The sequence below is a fragment of the Chrysemys picta genome, chromosome 11 (assembly GCF_011386835.1).
Source record: "Chrysemys picta bellii isolate R12L10 chromosome 11, ASM1138683v2, whole genome shotgun sequence".
In the NCBI taxonomy this organism is placed as follows: domain Eukaryota; kingdom Metazoa; phylum Chordata; order Testudines; family Emydidae; genus Chrysemys; species Chrysemys picta.
The window spans coordinates 2,662,765-2,687,783 of record NC_088801.1 but is presented as its reverse complement, the minus strand read 5'-3'; the positions used below and the strand labels follow the sequence as shown (position 1 = coordinate 2,687,783).

At 60.8% G+C, this 25,019-nt stretch overlaps 1 protein-coding gene across 12 annotated transcripts; it reads left to right on the top strand.

Annotated features, from left to right (window-relative positions):
- The first annotated feature begins 31 nt into the window (after positions 1 to 31).
- On the top strand, positions 32 to 23,438 carry STK36 (serine/threonine kinase 36). 12 transcript variants are annotated; one of them, XM_065561361.1, is made up of 27 exons: positions 32 to 235; positions 2,478 to 2,576; positions 3,841 to 4,026; positions 4,550 to 4,627; positions 5,970 to 6,100; positions 6,220 to 6,469; positions 7,207 to 7,300; positions 7,553 to 7,722; positions 8,237 to 8,448; positions 8,581 to 8,713; positions 8,856 to 8,999; positions 9,529 to 9,708; positions 10,050 to 10,144; positions 10,699 to 10,804; positions 11,347 to 11,488; positions 11,841 to 11,968; positions 12,676 to 12,855; positions 13,214 to 13,312; positions 13,791 to 13,885; positions 15,245 to 15,308; positions 15,804 to 15,914; positions 16,130 to 16,204; positions 17,632 to 17,803; positions 19,165 to 19,312; positions 20,017 to 20,176; positions 20,384 to 21,130; positions 21,791 to 23,438. In XM_065561361.1, exons 2-27 carry the CDS (start codon positions 2,493 to 2,495, stop codon positions 21,935 to 21,937), a joined length of 4,131 nt encoding a protein of 1,376 aa, XP_065417433.1. In that variant the 5' UTR covers positions 32 to 235; positions 2,478 to 2,492; the 3' UTR covers positions 21,938 to 23,438. The 12 variants fall into 12 exon arrangements, 11 of the variants coding, with proteins under 11 accessions (XP_065417433.1, XP_065417434.1, XP_065417438.1 ...); XM_065561362.1 differs by having other exon boundaries at positions 36 to 235; positions 3,886 to 4,026; XR_010591497.1 differs by lacking the exon at positions 32 to 235 and adding an exon at positions 590 to 906 and having other exon boundaries at positions 20,021 to 20,124.
- Positions 23,439 to 25,019: the final 1,581 nt, after the last annotated feature.

The window sequence follows — 25,019 nt, the reverse complement described above, 5'->3', positions numbered from 1 at the left end:
GCGGTGGCTGCGGCAGCGCCTGTATAAAGAGGCGGGCTGGAGCCCCTCCGCCGGCCGAGCCCCGGGACAGGCCGGACCGCGGGGTCCGTGCGGCGGGGTGCCGGGGCCGAAGCCGGGCCTGGCCACCTTTCCGTCCGCGTGCGAGGCCGGGATCCAGTCAGGCACCTGTGCGGGCACCCCGGGGGCGGGTGGATCCCAACGAACGGCCCGGGCGGCAGCGGGGCCCGGCGCTCAGGTGGGGGAGAGGGGCCGGGATCCCGCGGGGGCAGATCCCGGGGGGGGGTTGGATCCCTGCGCCTGGCCGGAGGGGGGCGGGGCTGGATCCCTGCGCCTGGCCGGGGGGGCGGGGCTGGATCCCTGCGCCTGGCGGGGGGGGGGCTCGATCCCTGCGCCTGGCGGGGGGGGGGGCTCGATCCCTGCGCCTGGCGGGGGGGGGGGGCTCGATCCCTGCGCCTGGCGGGGGGGGGGGCTCGATCCCTGCGCCTGGCGGGGGGGGGGGGGCTCGATCCCTGCGCCTGGCGGGGGGGCGGGGCTGGATCCCTGCGCCTGGCGGGGGGGGGGAGTCGATCTATCCTGCAGAGGTGAATCCCCAGATCGCAGTGATCCGGGGGGGGGGCAGGGGTGATCCTGGGCATAGGATCTGGTCTGACCTACCAGACCCTGCCCATGGACAGCCAAGCTCTGGGCAGCAGAACGGGGCACATCCCTGTGAGGGAGACCTGGGAGTCAGGGCTCCTGGGGAGACTCGGGGTACTGAGCACATACTGGGGGGCTCAACCCTGAGGAGAGCCATGTAGGTTCCTGGATACGCAGCTCTGAGTGTGGGGAGACGCGGATGATCTTTGGGCTTCGGGTAACCGGGCTTGCGTCCAGGGCATGGACCCCGACCTCACCCCCACCTGCAAGGTGCTGAGCTCACCCGCCGCGCCGTACAAATAACTAATAATAAAATAAAGACCCAGCCCAAATGTACAGGCCACCTGGAGCCGAGAAGCTGGGACAAGGGACCATGCAGACCTTGGCCTGGAGGAAAGAGCAGAAGGCTAAGGGTGTGGGAGGGAGGTGAAATGCCAAGAGAGTAGAGGGAGCCAGGAGCTGGGGGAAGGACGTGTTCAGGCCGGAGGACAGGGAGGAGTGTGGCTGCAGGATGCCGAATAGGCTGGAGCAGAGCAGGCCATGGGAAGAGGGAATGGTGACCCGGATGAGTTTGGGCAGCGGGGCTGGAGAGGAAGAGATGGAATCTGGAGCTGGCACAGAGGGAGAACCAGGCAGCTGGATGAGAAGAGCTGGAGATGTGTCAGGAGGAGGATGGGGAGTAGGGGAGGAAAGACAGGGAACTGGGAAGCCAGAGATGGGGCTGGGATGTTGGAGGTCTCCCAAGAGCAGTGGTTCCCAAACTTTAACAACCTGTGAACCCCTTTCACTAAAATGTCAAGTCTCACGAATCCCCTCCTAAAAATGAATATTTCCAGGGATTTTCTCCTTTACCGGAGTATAAATTATAAAAGCAGTGACCTTGGAAATATAAAATTTGACATGCTTATTGCACACTATTTATTATGAATTGTTATTTATCATTACAGTATTTTTATTACATTATGAAAATGGCAACACTCTTCCGAGCTCTCACTTTCGTAGCTTGTATCACTTTGAATAAGCCTGTTAGAAGACAAGGCTCCTAGGTTTCATCAAGGAGTATCAGATGTCAAACAGCAGGAAGGTATTTAAGAAGCCAACTCAAAGAGTTCCTCCTACACAAGCATTCAGGGCTTGACCAGTCCAGACAAACAACGCACGTTACAACAAAGCTTAAACTTGTTCTTCATAATCATTTAAAAACAATCCTAGCTGCCTGTTTCATTTAAAACAATGGAAAGGGAGGTGGATATTTTTTGTTGTTCTTAGGAGTCTTGACGTTTCTATCTCCTCAGTGTGATAGATCCGCTTGCTTTGAGCTTGGAAGTCCAGGGACACCAGGCTGCTGGCCCCGTGCAAGTTCTGTGTGCCATTAGGGATTTTTTTCCCAAGAACCCCCTGTAACATTTCACAAACCCCAGTTTGGGAACCACTGCCCAAGAGAAGCTTCTAGGTAGCACCGTAGCATCTCAATCTCTAATGTGTTTATCATTCCCCTCCCCCCCCCCCCCCCCCTCCACACACACTGAGGTAGGGAGGTACTTTCATCTCCATTTTCCACATGAGGGGACTGAAGCCCAGAGAGATGACGTCCTGGATGCTCCAAGGTATTTAGGCACCTGACTCCTATTGAAAGGATCTGGGCCTCAGTGACTTGTTGAGGTCACACAGGAGGTCTGTGGCAGCACAGGGACTCAAACCCAGGTCCCCCAACTCCTCGCTAGTGCCCTAACCGTCGCACCGTCCGTCTTCTCAGCTGGCATAGGCCTGAGGGGGAAAGGGAGGCCCAGGAGGTGGGAGATGAATTGAACATCCTCTAATGTGCCACTTTGCCCTGTCAGGCTGGCGTGCCCACCATGGAGAAATACCACGTGCTGGAGATGATTGGAGAGGGCTCCTTCGGGAGGGTGTACAAGGGGCGCCGGAAATATAGCGCTCAGGTGAGGAGAGATCCAGGGAGGGGCTCTCTGAGGAGGTGGGTGGGATGGGTGAGATGTGCGGAAAAGGACATATGGGGGAAACATAACACAGGGCTGAAGAGTTCTTGGTATGCAGCTCAGGGTTCTGTGACTGGGCCTCCAGGTCCAGGGTCTCTGACAATCATATGTGTGATCCTCACCAGATTGTTTCTCTGGTAGTTTCCACTGTACTTAAGGTTGCACAACAGTTTCCATTCTAATCCCCTGCTTTCACATGCTCAGCACTTTCTGGAACATTTATTTCTGAATTTGACAGCTTGATTCTTCCTGTACCTTTTAGACAGGGCTGCAGCAAAAGCAACCAACATCTGAAACTTGTTTTGGGCAGAATCTCACTGAGGTCTGGTACCTTGGCTTGAGCTAGATAAAAATAGGTTTTGATTAACTCCTGACAATTTGCAGCTTGGTTACTGAGCCTGTGAAAGTGCAACGGGGGAGAAGGGATAGCTCAGTGGTTTGAGCATTGGCCTGCTAAACCCAGGGTTGTGAATTCAATCCTTGAGGGGGCCATTTAGGGATTTGGGGCAAAAATCTATCAAGGATGGTATTTGGTCCTGCTGTGAAGGTAGGGGACTAGACTCCACTCAATGACCTTCCAAGTTCTGTGAGATAGGTGTATATCTCCATATATTTAAAAAAAAATGAGGTTCACACACTGATTTTGGAAAGGCCTTTCACCCCTCCTCCATTTCTACTGGCACAATTGTTCACCCACCATTTTGCCGTCAATTCATTGCAGATTCTGTTAGTGGCACTTAGACATCTGGTACCTGATTTGCAGCAGAATAAGGCAGTTATATGACTAAGTGCTACAATTTGCACAAGTCAGTGTGTGCAAGATTCTGCCCAGGAAACCCTACGCAACTTTTAAAAATCAGAACCCTGGAGAAAGATGCAGACTGCACATGGGCAGACCTAGCTACACTCAAGCTTTACAAAATTTCCCAGCACTGAATCGTCATACTTTTAAAAATGACTGAAGTTTTTCAACCCTAGCTTGTTTTATAGATCTCGTTGAGATCTACCAGTTAACCATGTTTGAAGAAAATCAGTTCAAGATTTTAAAAGTTATGAACACTGAAACACAGAAAACTCTGGGATCCCCTTAATCCATGCCCAGTGCTAAGGTTACATGCAGTGGTAGGGGAGTGTAGACCTGGCCTTCGCCTTCCACCCTAGCAGTCACTAGTTGATCCTTGCCTGACTGGGGCCTGGCTGGGAGCAGTGGTGGGTGCGGGCATACAGCTCCCAGCTTTGTCTGCTTTGGCAGGTGGTGGCGCTGAAGTTCATCCCCAAAGTCGGGCGATCGGAGAAGGAGCTGAAGAACCTGCAGCGGGAAATTGAGATCATGAGGGGGCTGCACCACCCCAACATCGTCCAGATGCTCGACAGCTTTGAGACGGACAAGGAGGTAAGAGGGTGGGGAGGCGCATGCATTGTCAGCCGCACAGGTTCTCCTGAGGAGCCATAGCTGGGCCCTGCCAGCAGGTGCTAGAGGTGTCCTGTCGCTCCCAGCGATGCCATCAGGGCAGGCGGCCCTGGCTGGAAGGAGCAAGCGTTGGCCTTTCCTGTGACTGGGTTTGTGTCTCGCTGCATGGGTGAGTCCCGTGTCAGACTGCACAGCGCTCGTCGCCTCCCTCTGCTGCTTTCCCCAGTGATTCCCCTTCCCCAGGGCCCAGCGGGGTGTTTCCTCCGCCCTTTGGGCTCAATCCCGAGGCCTCACTCCAGAGTGCCACTAGGACGCTGCCTGAACAAGGGCTAAGTCCGGGTCTCTGGCCCTGGCCAGACGTGCTGGAATCAGTGTCCTCGCCAGGCGGGTTTCCCAGCACCAATGCTCCAGCCATGGATCCCGTCCCCAGGGGTCCCTAGGACACAGCTGGGCTTCGCACCTGCTCTCCGAGCTCCCACGATCCCTTCCTGTCTCCCCCCTGCAGGTGGTGGTGGTGACGGACTACGCGGAGGGGGAGCTTTTCCAGATCCTGGAGGATGATGGGAATCTGCCAGAGGACCAGGTAGCTCTGTGACGCTGACGCATCAGGGCCAGTCGGAGTCATGTCAGGCCTGGGGCAGGGGCGTGGCGAGGGGCTCATGGTCCTCCCGGAAGTGCCGATGTTGCTTCTTCCGACAAGCGGATGTCAGAGCTGGCTGGACACTGCCGAGTCTTTAGTCCAGAGGGGAAGGAATCGGAGCCCAGAGGCAGGGGCGGGAAGGCTCTGATTGGCCAAGTGGGAGAGAGAACTCACTTTTCACCTCGACGCGAGCTGGGTTCAAATCTAGCCTTAGGCTACAAGTGACATGAACTGGCTGGGTCCCAGCCTGCTTCTCACCTGTGTCCAGGACTGGAATAGGGATGAGGGGTGGGTCGGGATCAAAGAGCTAGGGCAGAGCTCTGTGCCTGGGTGGGGAGCCCAAGACCGTGATAACTGGAGGCTGTTGGTCAGGATTGAGGGGCCCTGGCAGAGCTGAGTGTGTGGAAAGCCTTGGGCTGTGGGTTGAGACAGAAGGACATCGGCAGAGATCAGTGTGTGGGCATAGCCAGAGCTGGGTTAGCAGCGGGGCGGGATCAAGGGGCACCGGCAGAGCTGTGTGTGTGGGCAGGGCTGGGCTAGCAGGGGGCTGCGGGCCGGGAGTGAGGGGCCCTGGCAGAGCTGTGGGGGGCTCAGGACTGGGCTAGCAGGGGGCTGCGGGGCGGGAGTGAGGGGCACCAGCAGAGCTGTGGGGGGCTCAGGACTGGGCTAGCAGGGGGCTGCGGGGTGGGAGTGAGGGGCACTGGCATAGCTGTGGGGGGCTCAGGACTGGCCTAGCAGGGGGCTGCGGGGTGGAAGTGAGGGGTGCAGGCAGAGCGGTGTGTGTGGGCAGGACTGGGCTAGCAGGGGGCTGCGGGGCAGGAGTGAGGGGCCCTGGCAGAGCTGTGGGGGGCCCAGGACTGGGCTAGCAGGGGGCTGCGGGGTGGGTGTGAGGGGCACCGGCAGAGCTGTGGGGGGCCCAGGACTGGGCTAGCAGGGGGCTGCGGGGCGGGAGTGAGGGGCGTTGGCAGAGCTGTGGGGGGCTCAGGACTGGGCTAGCAGGGAGCTGCGGGGGGGGAGTGAGGGGCCCCGGCATAGCTGTGGGGGGCCCAGGACTGGGCTAGCAGGGGGCTGCGGGTCGGGTGTGAGGGGCGCTGGCAGAGCTGTGTGTGTGGGCAGGACTGGGCTAGCAGGGGGCTGCGGGCGGGAGTGAGGGGTGCTGGCAGAGCTGTGGGGGGCCCAGGACTGGGCTAGCAGAGGGCTGCAGGTCAGGAGTGAGGGCGCTGGCAGAGCTGTGGTCAGGACGCAGACTCGGCTGCTGAGGCCTCAGAGTGGCTGTGTCTCTCAGGTTCAGGACATCGCCTCCCAGCTGGTCTCCGCCCTCTATTACCTCCACTCCCACCGGATCCTGCACCGCGACATGAAGCCCCAGAACATCCTGCTGGGCAAAGGGGGCATCGTCAAGCTCTGTGACTTCGGGTAGGTGCCCGAGGAAGTCGCACGCCCTTGGCATCTGAGTCCATTGGGGCATTCAAAGGGTTCCTGGGCTGGGGGGGGCTCTTGGAGGCAGAATTAAGGGGCTCCCTCTCGCCCGACAGGTTCGCTCGCGCCATGAGCATCAACACCATGGTGCTGACGTCCATCAAGGGCACCCCGCTGTACATGTCCCCCGAGCTGGTGCAGGAGAAGCCCTACGACCACACGGCCGACCTGTGGTCTGTGGGCTGCATTCTGTACGAGCTGTTCGTGGGGACGCCGCCCTTCTACACCAACAGCATCTTCCAGCTGGTCAGCCTCATCGTCAAGGACCCCATCAAGTGGCCCAAAACCATGAGCCCTTCGTTCAAGGTAAAGGGGATGAGGGGTGGGCAGTTCCCCTGCAGCCACAGAGCCACAGCTGCCCCAGTTCCAGACAGGCCCCCCCTGGCTCCAACAGCCCCTCGTCAGGCGAGGTCACTGAACCCCTCTGTCTCGGGGATGGGCTGTCCAGATTCCTGCTTGGGAATCATGACCGGTTCCACTGACTCCCCTTGCAAACTGGATTCTTCACTTCCTTCCCTGGTGAGCGGTGTTGCTGTGCGCTGTTTGATGGCTGCGGAGGGCTCACCCCAGAGCTGGCTGCAAGGGGAGTCAGGGCCCTGCATGTTCAGTGCAGGATCCGCCCCTTGCTGCTGAATCGTCCTCTGGAATCTCAGCTTCTGTTTAAACAAATTGCTTCCAGCCCTTATGGTTGTGAAGAAACCCTTCCAGGGTGACAGAAGCGATGCAGCCTGAGTTTGTAGACAGCCTGAAACAGCAGCTCTGAGGGACACAGACTGGCCCATTAATCTCAAGGGATGTTAACGCTGAAGCATAGTGATGAGACACTGTATGTCAGCTTTGAACTATTTCAGTCATTTCACCAGAAACGTCCATTTCTCCCCACTGCGCCGCACTCCCTTCCGAGCCGGGTGTAGAACCCAGGAGTCCTGACTACCCATTAGGCTAGTGCACATGCCCAGTTCATTGTGTCCCAGCAAGAGCAGCAATTGTGGGGGCACAGAGAGGCGGTGAGCGTGACAATGGGTCTCTGTGCCCCTGGGCAGAGCTTCCTGCAAGGCCTGTTGATGAAGGACCCTCGCCAGCGCCTGTCGTGGCCGGAGCTCCTGTGCCATCCCTTCATCGCTGGACGGGTCACCAGTGAGTGCTCCCCCCCGGCTCTGTTCCTGCTGGACTGGGTGCAAAGCCACCATCCCCGCCCGCAGCCCGGCCACCCCCTCTGCCCCATCTCCCCTGGATGCAATGGGCAACTGCCTCGCCACCAACCCCCCAGCCCATGCCGTCTCCAGAGTGCCCATGGGGTGGCCTGGCCCCTCCAGTCCCTGGAGCTCCCCCCACCCCCCGTTATAGTTGCTGTGGTTCCTGACTGGGCTCACCCCCCCCTCCCGGCAGTGATCGATGACATGGAGCAACACGGGATCGCGAACCCCTTCACCAGCAAGCTGCCCCCGGAGCTGCAGGTGCTGAAGGAGAAGCAGGCTCACTCGCTGGCCCCCAGGAGCGGCCAGTCCAAGATCCTGAGGAAGGCGCGGCAGAAGATGGCTGAGGCGGCCCGGAAGAAGGTGTGTGTCTGGTGTCCTGCGGACTGGGCAGAGCTCTCACTGCAGTGGCGCTGGGAACTCACTGGGACACACGGAGCCTAGGAGGGACCTTGGCCAGGGGCTGGGCGAGAGACCGAGCAGGGCCCCTCCAGCTGGAGGTCCCCGAGGAAGTGGGAGGGGGAGTGAAGCCAGGAGATGGTTGGGACAGTTACACAGTAGGGCCCATGGGGGATCAGGGTGAGATGGGAGTCTGGGGGGTTGGTCAGTTACAGGGAGAGAGATCCCCTGATGACTGGGGGGACTGAGTGGGGACAGGCGCCCGAGGGATTGGTCAGTTACACAGATAGGGCCCCAGAGGCTGGGTGAGAGTCGGGGGGGGGGGGGGGCGCTTGGTCAGTTACAGGGAGATGGGTGTCTGGGGCTTGTCAGTTACAGGGAGAGAGACCCTGCCGAAAGGGGAGTGGAGGCAGGAGTCTGGGATCTTGGTCAGTTACACGGAGATCTAACCTGGCTGAAGCTCTTTGGTCTTTTCCAGGAGCAGCTGAAGGCAGACGCGCCGTCTAACAAGGAGGCAGCCAGAGGAGGTCTGGGACACAAACCCAAACCAGCCCCTGGGAAGGCAGCTCTCAGGGAGGGGGAGCAGGCAGCCCGCGCTCCGGGCTCCCCTCCTGGAGACGAGAACCAAGCCGTCCTGGGAGAAGAGCCCCAGGCCGAGTGGGAGACAACGGAGCCTCCCCCGACGCCGCGGTGAGGGGCAGGGGTGCCTGCCCTGGCTCAGCTGGGTCTGTGGGTTTCTGGGGCGGGGGACTGGGCTGGGGGGCACCCGTCAGCCAGGAGATGGCGCAGGACGGGTCTCTAGCTGCACTGTTTCTTGGGCAGGGAGCACCGGATCACACAGGATTACGAGCGGGAGTTTCCGGAGGTGGAGATGGGGGCTCCCATGCCAGCGGGGGGCAGCGAGGCGGGGCCACGCGGCAGGCGCAGCATCGAGACCGTGGACCTGGAGAACGAGGTGAGAGGTGACGGGGTGCGGGCTGGGGCCCTTGGGAGCTGGCTTGAGGGCGCTGGGGAGTCTGGGGCAGGCGTGGCCCCGCTCCCCTCAACCTTATGGTATCGAAGTGGCCATCTCCCTTCTCTTGTGACCTTTGACCTAGGAACTGGATAGTGACGACGAATGGCAGCATCTGATCGAGGCCACGGAACCCGCCACCATGCAGCTGAGCACGCCCCTGAGCCTTCTGGGGGACCCGGCCTTCCTGCGGCGCATCCGGGCCCGGCTCCAGCACTCCAGCCAGCAGGCGAGTGGGGCCAGCCGGGGGGAGTGGGCTGGGGGCAGCCGTTCCTTATTCCCAGCTCGCTATTCAAGGAAGGGCTCGGGACTGGGAGGCAGAAGATTGGACTCGGTTATCAGACGTGTTACCTTGCGGGACCCAGGGAGGGAGAGAGAGAGAGTGTGTCCTGTGCCTCAGTTTCCCCATCTGCACAATGGGGATCATGATCCCGACTCTCTTCCTTAAGTGCTTTGCGTCGGCGTGGAGACAGGTGAAGGAAGTGCCTAGGACAGGGAGCTCGGAGCAAGGCAGGGAAGCCTTCCCCGCCCCCTGCATTGGTGACCCTGGGGGAAACACCTGGATCCACCCATCCCCCCTCCCATCCAGGGGAGGAAGTTCCTCCTTTGTCCCCAGAGATCTGAGCTCTCCTGTTTGGTGGATCCCTGCTCTGCCCCCTCCCTGTGATGAGGGGAGCTCTGTGGCTGGCAGACATGCTGCCCATGCCAGTGCCAGGGTGCTCACATCACAGGCCCCTTCTCTGCCTCTCCATGCCCAGGTGCTGGAGGGGATGTTGGAGGGAGCGTCTCATCTCCGCCCTGCCCTCCGCGTCCTGGGCAACCTGCTCGCCACCAGGTGTGACTCAGAGCTTCTGTACAGCTTCTGCCAGGCCGCGGATTTACCTCACTTCCTGCTGCACCTGCTCGGGCAAATCCTGCAGAGCGCCAGCAGCAAGCAGGTGGGTGCAGGGAGTGCTGGGTATGCGTGTCCCCCCACCCCCAGAGGCTAGTTCTGCACATGCTGAGGCGTGCCAGGCCGCTGGGGCAAGGGTGGGGGAGGCCTGTGGGGGGGGTTGCCCCCTAGAGGCTGTTGTATCATCACCGCTGCATGAGTTCAGTTGTGGCCCACCTCCATCTCTGGGTGTGCTACCTCCCGGAGCTAACCCTGAGGGACTAGCTCCCCCTTGCAAGCCCTTGTCAGAGGGGGAAGGGTCCTGTGGTGCCATAGGGCCGGGCAGTTTGGCTGCCAGCCTGTCTGAGTGGCGCTCCCTGGCACATGGGTTCTTTCCTGCTCCCGCAGCAGCCCTGGTGCATCACGCTGCTGACGGACCTGGTTGGCGTGACAGCGGCCTATTTCGCCAGTGAGTCCCACCTGCAGCGGAGCCGGAGGAGAAGGTAGAGTGGCCGCCGGCGTGCGGGAGTGGCCTGTACTGGAACCGGAGTCTCTGAGAGGCACTGCACTGAGATCCCCTCCCACCCTTCTCCCCACCAGCCCCTCACGTGCTGGCTCCATCCTCGGGGCCACACTCCAGGATTAGAACTCGCAGCACAGGGGAGAGACCCGAATGTGGCCCCTCCACAGCACGGTGTCCTCCAGGGCTCTCAGTCAGGATCATCATCCCCCATTGTACAGCTGGGGAAACTGAGGCAGGGAGGGGGGGGCAGGGATACTCCCGGATCCCACAGGGTAGCAGAGCTGACGAGTTCAGACCTTCCGTCTCCCAGTCCTGAGGCATCCCCACTGGGCCGTGGCGCCTCCGCTGGGGCTGATCTGCCCGTTAGCCAGACACCAGCCTCCCTGGGCTGTCCTCCCCCGGGGGCTCTGCAGTACGGGCGCAGCTGGCAGATCCCATGGGGAGAGCTGGTCCCATTGCCTGGCTGAGCGTGCAGTTCATCGGGCGACCCCTGGCCCCCAGGGCCTCGCCTCCACCGACACCCGCCTCCCCCAGCATGCAGGTTTTCCACGAGGCGGCTGCCGGCTTCCTCTCCCTGCTCCCCCAGCTGCTGGCCCAGCCGACGGATGTCGAGACAAGGCTCCGCGAGCAGAGCAGCATGGTAAAGGGGCCCCTCCCGCGTGCTCGGCTCCCTCTCGCACCCCCCTGCTCACTCACTGGGCGCCTCCCTTGCGCTCCCGCGGCCTCGTTCCTGTCCCCTCGCCCCTTCCTTGTGTCGCCCCCGCCGCCAGCCCTGCCCCTGGAGGGGCAATTCTGCGAGCTCCTGCGTGCTCCGACAGCCCAGCGCACGGCCTTGTTCCCGTCCCCTCGCCCCTTCCTTGTGTCTCTGTCACCCTCCCCCGCCCAGCCCTGCCCCTGGAGGGGCAATCCTGCGAGCTCCTGCGCGCTCTGATGGCCCAGCGCACAGCCTCCTTCCCGTCCCCTCGCCCCTTCCTTGTGTCTCTCTCACCGCGCCCCCCCCCGCCAGCCCTGCCCCTGGAGGGGCAATCCTGCGGGCTCCTGCGCCCCGCACGGTCATGGCTCAGGATCATCCGGGACCCCCTCCCCTCTCAGGCCTAGAGCCTCCGCCCACGGCCTCCCCTTCCCTGCCCCGTCCCTCTCCCCAGCCGTGCGCTGATTGCAGATCTCTGGGTCCCTCTGCAGTGCTTCGCCTGGCTCTGTGAGGGCATGGACAGCAGCAGCCCCTGTGTGTCGGGCCCCTTCTACGCCAGCCTGCTCGCCAAGCAGCGCCCCGTGCTGGATGCACTCCTCCAGGGGGCCACCCTGGAGCAGCCCGCTCCAGAAGGTAACGCTCTCCCCGCACCTGGGATGAATGGGGGGATATCCCCCCTGATGGGGACAGCCCCACATCTGCCTGGTGGCTGGGCTTCCTCCGGCCCCTCGGGCTGGCAGGGTCCCCAGCGAACTGCAGTCACTGCCCACGGGTCTTTGTTCCTCATTTTAGTGCTGGGGAAAGTAAGTGACCAATGGCCCTGATCAGAGCCAAGGGTAGAACAGACAGTTCCCGCTCCCAGCTCTGCTGGTGCCCCTCAATCCCGACCCGCAGCCCCTGTGCACTAATTGTCCATCTGGCTGTCTCAGCAGCCCGATCTTTGTTCATAATTACGTGTCTTCTTTGATCTTTCGTCCCTGCCCAGAGCCAGCGAGGGAGGCGAAAGCCGTGCGGGAGCAGCGGGAGCGTGGGGCAGATGTCTTCACAGCAGCATTGGCCGCAGTCTGCAGCCTCCCCGTGGGGCGGAACGGGTGCCAGGAGGCCAAAAAGCAGGTCAGGAGCTCGGCCCACTCACGGTTCCTTCCCGAGGCAACAAGTGCCCTGCGAGCGCCCTGCGTGGCTGAAGGTGACCCTTCCCGACGGGGTCACTGCCACCGCCCTGGCCTGATCTAGAGCACTGTACAGACGCTGCCCAGGGGACACTCGCGTGCAGCCACCTCTGGGGTGGAAAGTGGCAGGTGTATAACAGCGCACAGCAGTGCCACGCAGCAGCTCAGGACAGGGAGTAAATGAGGCTCCCGAAGGCAATGGAACACACGGGGGAATGCGATTATTCCCGCTGGGATCTGAGCAGGACGCTGGGTAAACGCCCCGACGCGGGCGCAGAGACAGCGCGAGAGGGTCTTTAACAGCCCTAGGCGGGCTTGGCCACGGTGTTACACCTTCTTCAAAAGAGAATGCAGCGTTCCCCCAGGGCCGTGCTGGGGAGAGCGCCCCCTACTGAGCCCCCACCCTGCTCCCTGCAGCATGGCGCCCCCTAGCGCCAGGCTGGGGCCAGCACTGACTGCCAGGGGAGAACGGCCCCTAGTGACCCCACCCCACTCCCTGCAGCACAGCGCCCCCTAGCGCCAGGCTGGGGCATTGGGGCCAGCACTGGCTCAGAGGCGAGAGCCCCCCGCTCCCTGCAGCAGAGCGCCCCCTACCATCTAGGTCACTAGCAGCTCTCTGGGGCTGTGATCCTCTTGTCTGGTTTCCCACAGGTGGCCCAGCAGGTGGCTGAGAAACTGGAGGAAAACAGCTGGCTGTTAGTGACGCTGCTGGCGGGACTCGAGCGCCCGGCTTGCTCCCTGAACGTGCTGAGGGTAACGGGTCCCCGGGCTGACCCCGCCGTGCCTCCATTGCCCCTTGGTGGGCTTCCGTGGGGCCAATGGGATGGGGCTGTGAGTGGCGAGGCCCCCAGCTGTGCTCTCCCCTGGGGATCAAATCCAGCCCCGGCCCCATTGCGGTAGCTCCCACAGCATGGCACCCACGGGGCACCGGTCGTGCCAGATAGCAACGGGCCCGCTGCTGTCATGGTGGTAGACCTCAGCCATCCTCCTTCTCCCTGCTGGGAACCTTGGGGCCCGCCTGCAATGTGGGGTCACCATGAAACCGAGCCCACGACGGCCTGTGGTCTGGTCATGGGTCTCTGTTCCCCTCCCGGGGGGACAGGGCACTTCTTCCCCCCTTCTCCTTTCCTAGCTGGGCTCCTGGCTCTGTGTGTCCCCCGCGCTGACCTCTGCTGTCTCTGTCCCCCAGGTCTTGTACTCCTGCGGCCAAGCCAGTAAAAGCCTATGCCGGCTCCTGGCAAAGGGGCAGCAAGTGCCGAGCTCCCTGGCCTGGCTGGTGAAGGGCGAGGTACGTCCCTCTCACCCCACGGAGCCCCCCGGGGGGCGGATCGCGGTACAGCTGGGCTCCTCCCTCTGTCGGGCTCCTGCTGAGCACGGACTAGATCCAGCCCCCAGACTAGATCCGGCTGTGGTGGGGAGAGGGACCTGGGGCGACGTGGGCCCTAGTGGTGCAGAATGAGCAGAGAGGACTGTACCAAGAATCGCAGGGGGGAGCGGGGAGAAGGCGTAAGGTGGGGGGTAGAGGAAAGGGGTCTGGGGGAGGGGAGAGGGAGGTTAGCCAGGGCCTGCAGGGGAGGAGTTGGGACCAATTTGGTGAGAGGTGGGGGTAGGGCAGGGTGGAGGTAACCAGGAAAGGAACCATTGTCCCAGGTCTGCCTCTGGTCTGAGCAGCCCAGTGATTCAGTGGTGCCCACCCTGGCAGCCTTTGCCCTCCTGCCCAGCCCCCAGGACTCTCTTCCCCCAGCCCTGAGCTCTCTCCTTTGCAGGTCCCGATGGGAGAGCGGCTGCGGGTGCAAGCCTGCGAGGCGTCGCTGCACCTGCTGTCCCTGCTCACCCTCCAGCTGCAGGCTCTCCCTCCCCGGTAAGTGTGTCTGCCCCCACCCCGCACCTGGCCTGGGCAGGGACATTGGCCGTTCAGCGCCTGCGGGGTGAGCTGGGGGGGCGTCGGTCTAGTCTACTCCACACGCCCCTTCCCCAGTGGCTGGTGGCCGCAGCGAGATCTGCTCCTAGATGGGATCCCCGCCAGGGCCGGGCTGCAGCTAGCGCTGGACCTCCCCGTGGACAGAGCGTTTCAGGGAAGCTGCGGTGACCCTTCTCCTGCAAAGGAGCCCACCAGCTTTGTGGCTGCAGGCCAGGGGCGCTTTCCCCTCGGAGGCAGCGCTGACCACAGTGGGGCGATAGGGGGCGCTGGGCTGCGGGGAACAGGATGTGGGGCTCAGTACAGACCCCAGGGCGGCACTAGGGGGCGCTGGGCTGCGGGGAACAGGATGTGGGGCTCAGTACAGACCCCAGGGCGGCACTAGGGGGCGCTGGGCTGCGGGGAACAGGATGTGGGGCTCAGTACAGACCCCAGGGCGGCACTAGGGGGCGCTGGGCTGCGGGGAACAGGATGTGGGGCTCAGTACAGACCCCAGGGCGGCACTAGGGGGCGCTGGGCTGCGGGGAACAGGATGTGGGGCTCAGTACAGACCCCAGGGCGGCACTAGGGGGCGCTGGGCTGCGTGGAACAGGATGTGGGGCTCAGTACAGACCCCAGGGCGGCACTAGGGGGCGCTGGGCTGCAGGAAACAGGATGTGGGGCTCAGTACAGACCCCAGGGCGGCACTAGGGGGCGCTGGGCTGCGGGGAACAGGATGTGGGGCTCAGTACAGACCCCAGGGCGGCACTAGGGGGCGCTGGGCTGCGTGGAACAGGATGTGGGGCTCAGTACAGACCCCAGGGCGGCACTAGGGGGCGCTGGGCTGCAGGAAACAGGATGTGGGGCTCAGTACAGACCCCAGGGCGGCACTAGGGGGCGCTGGGCTGCGGGGAACAGGATGTGGGGCTCAGTACAGACCCCAGGGTGGCACTAGGGGGCGCTGGGCTGCTGCAGTACCACTTTTCTCAGAAGACAAGACATGAAGCCCTCAGGGGTTTTCCCAAGAACCAGACTCTGGACCCTCTGCCTTGGCCAAATGCCAGCTGGGCAGCTTCATTCCGCCTCCCGAAAGTCCCCGTCAGTGTGTTGAATTACGGGATTGCGTCACCAGCGTTGCTATATACTGTGACCCAGCTGCTGCGTTGCCTCTCAGAGGTGGCCGCCTTTCAGTGCTGGGGGAAGTGGTTGCTGTCCGTGATCAGTTTGCCCAGCTCTGTAGGGCCTGCTGGGGTGAGTCAGTCCCCGGCAGGGATCGATTTCCCAGCTTCTCCTGATGCCTGGGTCTGGGTCGCTGTGTTTCAGGGTGGACCTGGTGGTGAGTGCCACCGCCGAGCTCTTCACCCAATCGGCTGTCGTCTCCCTTGTGGTGAGTCCGTCCGCCTGGCACAGCCCCACCCAACTGGCTCCTGTCCCGGGAGGGCCGTGCCTGGCTTGAAATGGCCTAATCCCCATCCGTGTATGGGCAGAGCCCTGCCTCTCTGCCTAACCCTTCCCATTCAGGGAGCTAGCTGCAGTCAGACTGTTCCTACACTCAGGGGGAGGGGGTCACAACCAAATCCTCATAGGCTGAGGGGTGTGGGGGCAGTCTGGCTGATCCTACACCTGGGGGGAGATGCTCGCCGTCAGATCCCCATGAGTGAGGGTTAGGGGGGCAATCTGCCTGTTCCTACACCCAGGGCAAGATGCTCACAGTCAGATCCCCATGGGTGGGGGCTAGGGGGTCAGTCTGACTGTTCCTATACCCGGGGGGAGATGCTCGCCGTCAACTCCCGGTGGGCGGGGGAAGGCGTGCCGGAGGAAGGGTATGGCCAGCTGTGTGTACCCCCAGACTGTACGGTGCTGACTCTCCCCTCCCCTGCAGAGCGCCGCGGGATTCCTGCTGGCTCAGCTCGGCCAGCACGGGGCAGCCATCGAGGTGGGGTGCGAGGAGGCCATGTCGGCCATGACAAATGCACTCACTGCGCCTGCCGAGGTAAGGGGCGACCAGCCAGGGGGCTGCCCCGTGGGCGGGCACGGCCAGGAACCCCCAGTGCACCCCAGTGAGGGGACGGACAGGCTGGGACGCCCTGACCAGGCCACCCGTGGCTCAGCACCCGTCTGATGCTGTGGGAGCGTTTGGAACCTCCCAGTTCTAGAGCCCAGTGCCCAGCGCTGACCTGGGCCCCTCCTGCCCCATTTCTCTTCCAGCTGCACCTGCCCCCACCCATGGGCACCGGCCTCTACGATGGATTCCTGCTTCTCCTGCTGCAGCTCCTCGCCCAGGTACCTCGCTGTCTGCGTGGATCCGGCACCGGGACTGCCTTGGAGGGAGGCTGCTGAGGACCAGAGGGGGTGGTCAAGGGTCAAACCAGGTGTCCCGGATCCACACGATTGGGGCTACGCCCCCAGCTGTGGAACGGTCTCTTGGTGCAACCCCTTCCGTGTGTCAGACCCCCACGGGGTCTCACTCCTCCTCCTGGGTCAGCCTCAAGGCCTCCCCAGACCAGACCCCCCCACACCCATCCTTCCCGGTCCTTTGTTCTCCAGCTGGGGGCGTGGCTCTGCTTCCCTGCCGAGAGGTGGGGAAATCCATCTCCCTCTGGCTGTCAATGGCGTGGGGATGGCTTCATGAATTCTGCATTGATGCGGGGGTCAGCCAGTCCTTTGTAATGACCCATCCCGCCTCAGCCAGCTACGCGCCATACATATCTGTCTCTTAGCCTGCCCTGCCACCAAACAGTCCTCCGCCCCCACAGGGTAACAATGCAAATAGGGGGGAAACTGAGGCACACACAGGCTTCCTGAAAATGTTACAGGAACGTCTGGATGCCCCTGACTGAGCAGGAAGGGCTGAGCTGGGGGGAGGTGTGGGGAGAACACGGGGGAGTGGCCAGCTGACATGAGGCTTCCTAGCTGGGGGGAGCGGAGAGCACTGGGTATCAGCTCTGTCACCAATTCAAATCCAGCCTGCTGCTGGGGGCCCAGAGAGCTGGCTGCTCACTTGGGGCCGGTGCCTTGGTCCCAGCTGTGGCTGTCAGGAGCCAGGCTCTTCCTTGCAAAGGGGACTGTGAAAGCAGCTAGGAATGAGAGGCCAGCCCCACCGCCTCCTCCACAGAGCTCCCTGCCGCAGAGGAGCTGGAGAGGGACCAGGAGCCGCCCCTGGGTGTGGAGCTGCCAGCCCCCAGCGGGAGAGGAAGGGCCCCGGGAGTGGTGCAGTGAGATGGAGACACAACGCCCAGTGCACTGACACCATTCCCAAAGCGAGCCGTGATCTGGGGGTCTCCCTGAGGGGGCCTGGGTTTCAAAGGGGGGCGCTTGGCACTTCTGACCTCCAGACCCGTTAAAGTGGCACAAGCAGGGCCCCCAACTCCCTAGTCCCGGGACTCGCTGGGGAGCAGCTGCTGGAGATACCAGCGGGCTATGTGATTGCAGGGGGAAGGGGAGGCAGGGGCTGGGGACTGGCCCGTCGGGGTGGGGGTGCCCATGAGACCATCTCTCTACTGTGATGTGGCCTTGAAAGAGTCTGAGCCCCTGGTCCAGTCTGGTGAGGTGCTGACACCCCACCCCAGCTCCCACGGGGCCAGGCCCTTACTTCAGTGGGCGTACCAGCTGCCTACCAGGCTCTGGGTTTGGCCTCTTGGTGGTGGCGAGGGTCGAGGGCGCTCTGCCTCGCGCGGCATGGCTACCGCCTGGCGTTCTCCCTCCACCAGGGCAACACGGTGACAGTGCGCGGGTTTGCCGGCTCGGAGCTATGGAACGTCGCCTGGCACCGTTTCGCCATGATGCTCCGCTTGGCCGCCGCTGAGCCGGTGATGGAGGGTGAGACGCCGCGGCCAGGCCAGCCCACTCCGGAGCCAGACTGGACCCTCATCTCCCCTCAAGGTAGGGAGGGAGGAATGTCACTTTCACCGGTGGCCTAAGACTACATGTCCCAGAATGCTCTCTGGCCGGTAAATATCCCCCACATCTGGGAGCTGGTACGGGGGGGTACTTTGTGCAGGATCCCACGAGGGGTGGAAGCTGCTTCCTTCACGCGGGGCAGCTCTTCACATGAGCTTCTGGAGGTGTGGGAAGCAAAGATTCCTCACTTGCTAATCTCCATGGCGACAGCTGAGATGAATGGATTCCCTCAGCCTGGAGCTCCGGCCCTCCCGACCCCATTAGCATGGCTCCTGCGGCAGGTTCCTTTGAAGACTCATACGTGCACCCAGATGCAGCCTGGCTGGAATTTTTGAAGGGTGAAGAACGTGAGGAAGGACGGCCCAGTGGTTAGCCTGGCACTCAGGAGACCTGGGTTCCATTCCCGGCTCCCCCACAGACTGAGATTGTCACTTAGGCTCTCTGGGCCTCAGTTTCCCAGCTGCCCAATGGGGATGACAGCCCTGCCCCGCAGTGGGCTGTGAGGTGCTGAGATACCCCAGTGATGGGGGGCTGATAGGTGCCTTAGCTAGAACTTCAGTTGAAGGTTTGTGTCTCGGTGTGGAGCCGTTCGTGTATCACCTGATCTACCCAAGCATCTTCTGCCTCACTCCTGGGTTCAGCCCTTCTCTCAGGCAGCGGAAGTCTGGTCCCTTGGTTTATTAGTAGCTAGATCATACCCAGCGCCCCCTCACCAGGTCTCTAAAGCCCCCTTGACATCCTGGGACATTAACATGGGCCTTAGGAAGCCAAGGCTGGTGCTGGGTGCCTTAGACATCCAGACTGATTCGAACGTGGCAGCCCGTCTTCCTGGGGCAGCGAGCTCAGCCACAGAGCCAGTGAGCCGCAGGGGCCAGTGACTGAGCCGGCCTACGCCGCGTCCTCAGGGGCTGGCATCCCTGCCTGTGCTGGGCTGGCAGGAGAGGAACAGGGAAGCTGCTCTGGAGCCCCTGGAGAGGAGGGGACAGCTGAGCCCGGGGGTGCAGACCCCCTGGTGGGTTGCTTGCCGTTCAGCAGGCCCGTCTCCAGGAGATCACATTCGGGGTCACTTGGACACTGGGACGTAGCCTGCCTCAGACCCGTTCCCAGGCAGCTCTTCTGGGGCCTCCCGGCTCGACGGACGCTTCACTGGCTCTGCCTGGTCTCGGGCAGGAGGAGTGGGGACCTGATCGCAGGAGCGCTCCCCACTCTGCCTCATGCCTGCGAGGCAAGATGGAGCGGCCTGGCTGCCCCAGAACCCGCCCAGTGCCTGGGATGGGGGGCGGGGCAAGACTCATTGCTCACCCCTCGTTTCACCTGTCTGCCAACTTCCCCATCCCCTGCAGGCACCGCGCTCTTCCTCAGCCTGGCCCTCTTCGTCTTCACCCGAGAGCCTCACCAGTGCCTTCCTCAGCTCGCCCACCCCGACAGCGTCATCATGGCGACCTTCCCCAAGCTGCTGTCCCTCGACTTCCTGGGTCACCTGGCGCAGACGTGAGTTCCAGCCAGTCAGGAGCTTGGCTGGGCGGGACGTGGGGGCTTGGTGACCGGCGGTGCCATGGGGAACGGGGAGCTAGAGAACACGCTAACTCGGAGAGGTGCAGAGAAGAGCCTTAGAAATCCTGCCTCAAAGAGCCCAGTCTATGGATCTTATCAAAGAGTCAGTTTCAGGACGACTTGATCAGTCTCTAAGTATCTACATGGGGAACAAATACGTGAGAACAGGCTGGTTGGTCTAGCAGAGAAAGGGTTAACACAGTCCAATGGCTGGAGCTGAAGCTAGACTGGTGTACGTTTTTAACAAGGAGGGTAATGAACCACCGGAGCAACTTCCCAGGGGTTGTGGTGGAATCGCCATCACTTGTGGTTTTTCACCCAAGATTGGGTGTTTCTCTAAAAGCTCTGCTCTAGGAGTGACTGGGGGGCAGGTCTCTGGCCTGAGCTCTACATGGGGTCAGACCAGATGATCACAGTGGTCCCTGCTGGCCTTGGAATCTGGGACTCTAAGGGCAGCCGAGACACAACTGGCCCTGTTGGCGTGTGCGTGCTGCTGCGGATGGCCCCACTCAGACAGCTGGCACAGTGTGGACCGATGGGCCATTGGTGCCCTGAGGAACGGTACAACCACTCAGACCTCCCCACTGGGCCTAGCGTTGTGGGGCTCCTCCATCTGATCCTCTCTGACCCCTCGACCCCAGGCAGGTGGGGGAGGACGGTGATCCCGAGCTGGTCTCAGCTGTGGTGCTCCAGGCCTGCCAGCTGCTCTGCTTCCCCTTCTCCTTGGACGTGGACACTGAGACCTTCAGGTGGGTCATGAAGGCCCTGAGAGACGCCGAGATCCCCGCCCATCTCCTCCAGGTACCCAGGAATGCTCCCTCCTTCCCATTGCTTGGGCTCTGGAGCCGTGATGAACAGGCACCAGGCTCTCTGTCTGGACTCCATGCTCCCTTTCTCTCTGCCCACCCCACCTCTCTTGCTCCCCGCGTGCCAAGCAGAACCCTGGAGACCTCCCCTCCCATTTCTGCCTCTTGTCCTCTCAGCAGCTGCCATCTCTCCTCCTTCTAGGTCTGCTGCCACCATCTGCCCTTCTCGGAGACCACGCTTCCCATGAGCCTCCTGTGCCACCTCGTCCTGTCCGACCAGCGGGTCATCGACCAGTTGGTGGGGGTGGCTGCTGTCTCGGACTGTGCCACTGCCTTCCTGTCGGCCATCTTGCTTTCGGACAGCCCTCCCCTCACGATGGACCTCCTGTCCCTCCTGACCCACGTGGCCCGGACCTGTCCCGCTCACCTGCCTTTCCTCCAGAAGGTTCTGGGCGGCTCGGACTCAGCCTACCAGCTGCTGAGCCGCCTGCTGTGCCACCAGGAGCACCCGATACGCGCCAAGGCCTGCAGCCTGGTGGGCAACCTGCTGCGGCACGGCCAGGACTTCCCCCGGGCGCTGCGGAGCCAGGCGGGCCTGCTGGAGCGTCTGCTGGAGCGCCTGTCGGACCAGGACGAGAGCGTGCGCAGGTCGGCCAGCTTCGCGGTGGGCAACGCTGCCTATCAGGACGGCGCCCTCCCGCACGCCCTGGGGAAAGCCGTGCCCAGCGTGGTGAGGCTTTTGAGTGACCCCCAGGCCAAAACCCGGTGTAATGCTGCCTCCGCTCTGGGGAACTTGGGCAGGCAGCCAGCGGACCTGGGGGACGTGCTGATCCAGAACAGAGCCCCCCATCTCCTGCTGGACGTGGCCTGCCACGACTCCCAGCCAGCTGTGCAGGAGGCAGCACTGATCGCACTGCGGTCCATCAGCCAGCAGCCAAAGATACACCAGGTCAGGAGCGCCTTGTCAGATTTCAGGGGGGGAGGGGGAGGCGTGAATTTCAGCAGGGGTCCATCCCCCTCCCCCCCGGGGAAGCTCCCCGGCCAGGCCTGTCCCCTTCGGTTCCCTCCCCACCTCTGCCTCCCTCTGGGCCTGGCCACTCGCAGGGCTTGGGGGGCACCAGCCTGTTGTTAAGGGGTGGCAGTGGGGGCTTCTGCACCGTGCCCACACCCCACATGCTGGTCGCTCCCCAGAGTCACTAGCGCCAGGAGACTGCGGTGATTGTGCCCTGGGCCCAGTGCCCCTCACCGCCACCATCTGGGAATACCCGGCTTTCCCCCCAGGGGGAGTCCAGTCTCGTGCCCCTGGGGCAGGGAAGGTGGGTGGCAGTCTTGTGCCCCATGGGGCAACCTAAATGATGCTCCTGCACCAGGCGCCATCCAGCCTCCTTCTGCATCGAGAACCCTCAGGCCCATCCCTCCATCTTCTCATCCTGATTCTGTGAAGCGTTCTGAGCTCCACATGACACCTAGAAAGCTGGACTTTAGGCCTTGAGACTAACGGGCAAAGCGGGTAGATGGGGCAGGGCCCCCGGCAGGGAACGTGACTAAGGCAACGCACAGCGCAGCCCGGGCTGCTTTTGTGATGAGTGTCGTTTCCTTTGGGTTCCAGGTGCTCCTGTCTCTGAAGGCCAGCGAGAAGCTGCTCGCACTTTCCGTCAGCGAAGCTCAGACCAGTTCCTATGGGAGCCCCCGACCGTCTTCAGCTCATCACTGCAAGAAGCTCATCCACCTTCTGCACCCAACACACAGTGCCTGAGAACAGCAGGTCTCTGCCCTGGGAGAGACCGTTCCACTCGCCTCTTGAGTGCCCGAATACAGGGGACACTCCCGTACTCTGTCTACAAACAGGGGCCACCACCCCCATCTCCTGAGACCAACGCAGTGCCTGAGCTTGGCAGGTCCCCGTGGAGTTGGGGGAGACCACCCTGACAACAGTTGGTCAAGAAACGTATCTGATAAAGACAGAGATGGGTGAAATACGGTGTGTGTGAGATAGAAACTGGAACTCCTCCTCCTCTTGATCCAGATCCCAATGAGTCCCCTCTTTGCCAGTCCTGAGAAAGATCATGCCAGCAACTCCCTTTCCTGTCCTTTCATAGAGATCTCTCCAACCCAAATGTGGTGCCCCCCAAACTTCCTCAGGGACAGATGTTGATTAATGCCCCATCTTGTACTATCTCCACCCCCACCACACTTCATTCCAAGAGAACCTTGGAATGAACTCAACCCTGTTTCCAGGCTGAATCCAACCAACCAGGTCTAGCTTCTACTTCGAGGTTCTTCTGACTCCAAGCGCCTTCTGGGGAAGGAGTCTCTAAACCTAAAGAACCCAGCTTTCAAAAAGGGGTCTCATGCTTACTGAGATGTGCCTTATGGTCACCTAGGTTGAGCCATGCAGGGGATCCAGCCCCAAGATCCAGTGTGCCTTTGGCCTCTCCCCACCTCAGTTTCTCTCCCACCAGAGAAGTGCCCCATCTCTCCCCATCCTCCTTGAATGAGCTCCAGCAAGGTCAGATTTAATTGAACCAGATCCTGGATGGACTAAACCCAACACCAAGCCTTGATGGTTCAGGGACTCTCTCCAGGACACATTCCACTTACTTACCTTCACCCTGCACTTCCAGACTGCAGGGTCCAGGTGATACAAGCCAGACTCGGCATCAGATTCCCAGCAGAGCTGGAGCCCAGGGTGTGTCCAGGATTCTGTTCACAGCTGCTGAAGGCTTCTCTTCTGTGGTGACATTGGGGATTGTTTCCCTGGCTCAGCTTCAGGAAGACGGGTTCGCTTCTCCTGTTATTCCTGGAGTGTGTGGTGGGGATTCTACTCTGCGGCTCTGACTGAAGTCTGAAGGTTTCTCCTAATCTACGTGCTCCATCATGCTGCGACCCACCGCCTTCGTGGATGAGAACTGGACAGTCAAGTGCCATCAGCGGAACCTGCTAGCGTTCCTTAATCAGCCAGCGGGGTCGCATTTGGGCAATGCCAGGCACTTCCTCCCTGAGGATCCGTGTACCACCTCAATGCTTGTGGGTCCGAACACACTCGATCCTCTGGGTTCATAGTGGTATTTGGGTGTCCATAGAAGCCCTTGGCTGGACTTATCCAACCTGCATTTTCTAGCCATTTGTAGCAACTCTTTTATAACAGAGACTTTGTGTGACGTTGGTTTGGAGTCACTTTTCTAGATTTATTTTTTGTACTATTGCATTTACGTTTGTAATTTATTATAATAAACAGCTCTTCCCTTCCTGGGAAAGTTTCCTGCTGAGCGTCTGGATCCCTTAAAGAAATGAACAGAACTGGTATTTGGCCAGCCTGTAATGGGCTCCAGGGATCCCAAAGAGCTTTACCCTGAAAAAACGTTCCAGAGCAGCGAAAATCTAGATCACTGATACGCTAACCTGTGGCTCCTTGGGGCCCTGCAAGAGTCCATCAGCCCATCTTCCAACAGTGGCCAATGCCAGGTGCTTCAGAGGAAATGAGCAAAACAGGCAATCATAGAGTGATCCATGTCATCTCCCTGTTCTGGCAGTCAGAGGCTAGGGACGCCCAGAGCAGGAGGTTGTGTCCCTGCCCATCCTGGCTAATAGCCATTGATGGACCTGTCCGTCGTAAATTTATCTAGTTCTTTTTTTGAACCCCCTTATAGTTTTGGCCTTCACAACATCCCCTGGCAACTAGTTCCATATCTTTTTTGAAAGGGGGCGACCACATCTGCACGCAGTATTCAAGGTGTGGGTGTACCAAGGATTTATGTAGCAGCATTATGATATTTTCTGTCTTATTATCCATCCCTTTCTAATGGTTCCTAACATTCTGTTCACTTTTTTTGACGGCCGTTGCACCTTGAGCAGATATTTTCAGAGAACTATCCACAGTGACTCCAAGATCTTGTTCCTGAATGGTAGCAGCTAATTTAGACCCCATCATTTTGTCTGTATAGTTGGGATTATGTTTTCCAATGTGCATTACTTTGTCCCTTATCAACACTGAATTTCATCTGCCATTTTGTTGCCCAGTCACCCACTTTAGTGAAATCCCTTTGTAACTCTTCGTAGTCTGCTTTGGACTTAACTATTTTGAGTGATTTTGTACCATCTCCAAATTTTGCCACCTCTCTGTTTACCTGTGGTCACCCTTGTCCACGTGTTTGTTGACACCCCCCCGCAAAGAATTCTAATAGATTGGTGAGGCATGATTTCCCCGTAGTCCTCTCCTGGAATCTGCTTATTTAATCAGATGAAGTACAGCACTACATCCCCATCTAGGTCAGAGCTGGGTAGTTGTCTCTAGCTTCTTTATACTGGCTCACACATGGCTTTGGTCATTCATGCCTATTCGGCTGGCTGGGACTTTGGCATTCTCCCCATCTCTTTTAGAAAACGGTGGGATCGTTATCTTTGACCTGGGCACACGCCAGGGCTGGGGTGGTAGAGAGCTCTATTTATTGTCTCATCTGAGGTGGGGCACCTCTGAAAGTGCATTGCCTCCTGTACTGCCCAGTGCTGTCAGCTGTCATCTCTGACCTGCAGTCTGGTGGCAAGATAAATCCATGAGCTTCTACCCCAGAGGTGGCTTTACTATCTGCACAGAGTGCCCGTCCACTAGCACAGCTGGAGAGGTTCCCCAGCACCTCTAGCCCCTGCCACATACAGACAGACGGGCATTGGAGAGGGAGTGGGGATGCTCTGTGCCGCAGCTTTGTCTTAGCGGGTATTGCCCAAGAACCAACTGCAGGGACAGGCTATAACCCATCCCCCTCCTCCCTGTGAAATGGGGGGCACCGTGCGCATTCCTCTTTGAGTCCTGAACCGCGAGGTAGGGGGGTCGGCTGGGA

Bases quoted from the DNA above. Each gene is read 5' to 3' on its own strand.
- STK36 (XM_042843007.2), top strand. From the start codon at position 877: ATGGACCCCGACCTCACCCCCACCTGCAAG. The intron at 11,489-11,840 runs GTAACGCTCTCC...GTCCCTGCCCAG, and splicing joins GGAGCAGCCCGCTCCAGAAG to AGCCAGCGAGGGAGGCGAAA. The intron at 19,313-20,016 runs GTGAGTTCCAGC...CCTCGACCCCAG, and splicing joins CTGGGTCACCTGGCGCAGAC to GCAGGTGGGGGAGGACGGTG.